Below are 451 nucleotides of genomic sequence, written 5' to 3'. Positions count from 1 at the left end.
CAGCAGGAGCCGACGGAGAGGAAGCCCTCGCTCCTGCCACGGCGCTTCCCTAGCCTGCGGTCCGTGCCTGCCTACAGCCGTTTCATCCATGAGCGCTTCGAGCGCTGCCTGGATTTGTACCTGTGCCCGCGCCAGCGCAAGATGAGGGTGCGGAGGCTCGCCGTGGGGCCGGGGCCGGGAGCAGGGGACCAGGGTGACCGGGTGCTGTCTTCTCCACCAGGTCAACGTGGACCCTGAAGACCTCATCCCCAAACTGCCACGGCCAAGGGACCTGCAGCCCTTCCCCACGTGCCAGGCTCTGGTGGGTGGCGGGCAGTGGGGTGGCAGGGCGGCGGGGTGGTGCTGTGTTCCCCGGGCCTGCCTCCTGACCGCTGCCCTGCAGGTCTACAGGGGCCACGGTGACCTTGTCCGCTGCCTCAGCGTCTCCCCAGGGGGCCAGTGGCTGGGTTTC

The 451-nt window shown here is 69.4% G+C and overlaps 1 protein-coding gene across 1 annotated transcript in view; it reads left to right on the top strand.

The window, feature by feature from the left end:
- BOP1 (BOP1 ribosomal biogenesis factor) overlaps window positions 1–451 on the top strand; it is a gene marked incomplete in the record, with an annotated part of 24,251 nt that overhangs the window by 22,300 nt on the left and 1,500 nt on the right. Inside the window, 3 exon segments of the mRNA XM_014593260.2 lie at window positions 1–147; window positions 221–301; window positions 383–446. Of these exon segments, the coding sequence (XP_014448746.2) occupies window positions 1–147; window positions 221–301; window positions 383–446 (292 nt within the window).

This window comes from Tupaia chinensis, unplaced genomic scaffold (genome assembly GCF_000334495.1).
Source record: "Tupaia chinensis unplaced genomic scaffold, TupChi_1.0 Scaffold140061_1, whole genome shotgun sequence".
Lineage (NCBI taxonomy): Eukaryota > Metazoa > Chordata > Mammalia > Scandentia > Tupaiidae > Tupaia > Tupaia belangeri.
Note: the sequence above shows the minus strand (reverse complement) of the source record. Positions and strands in the feature narration are given on the sequence as shown.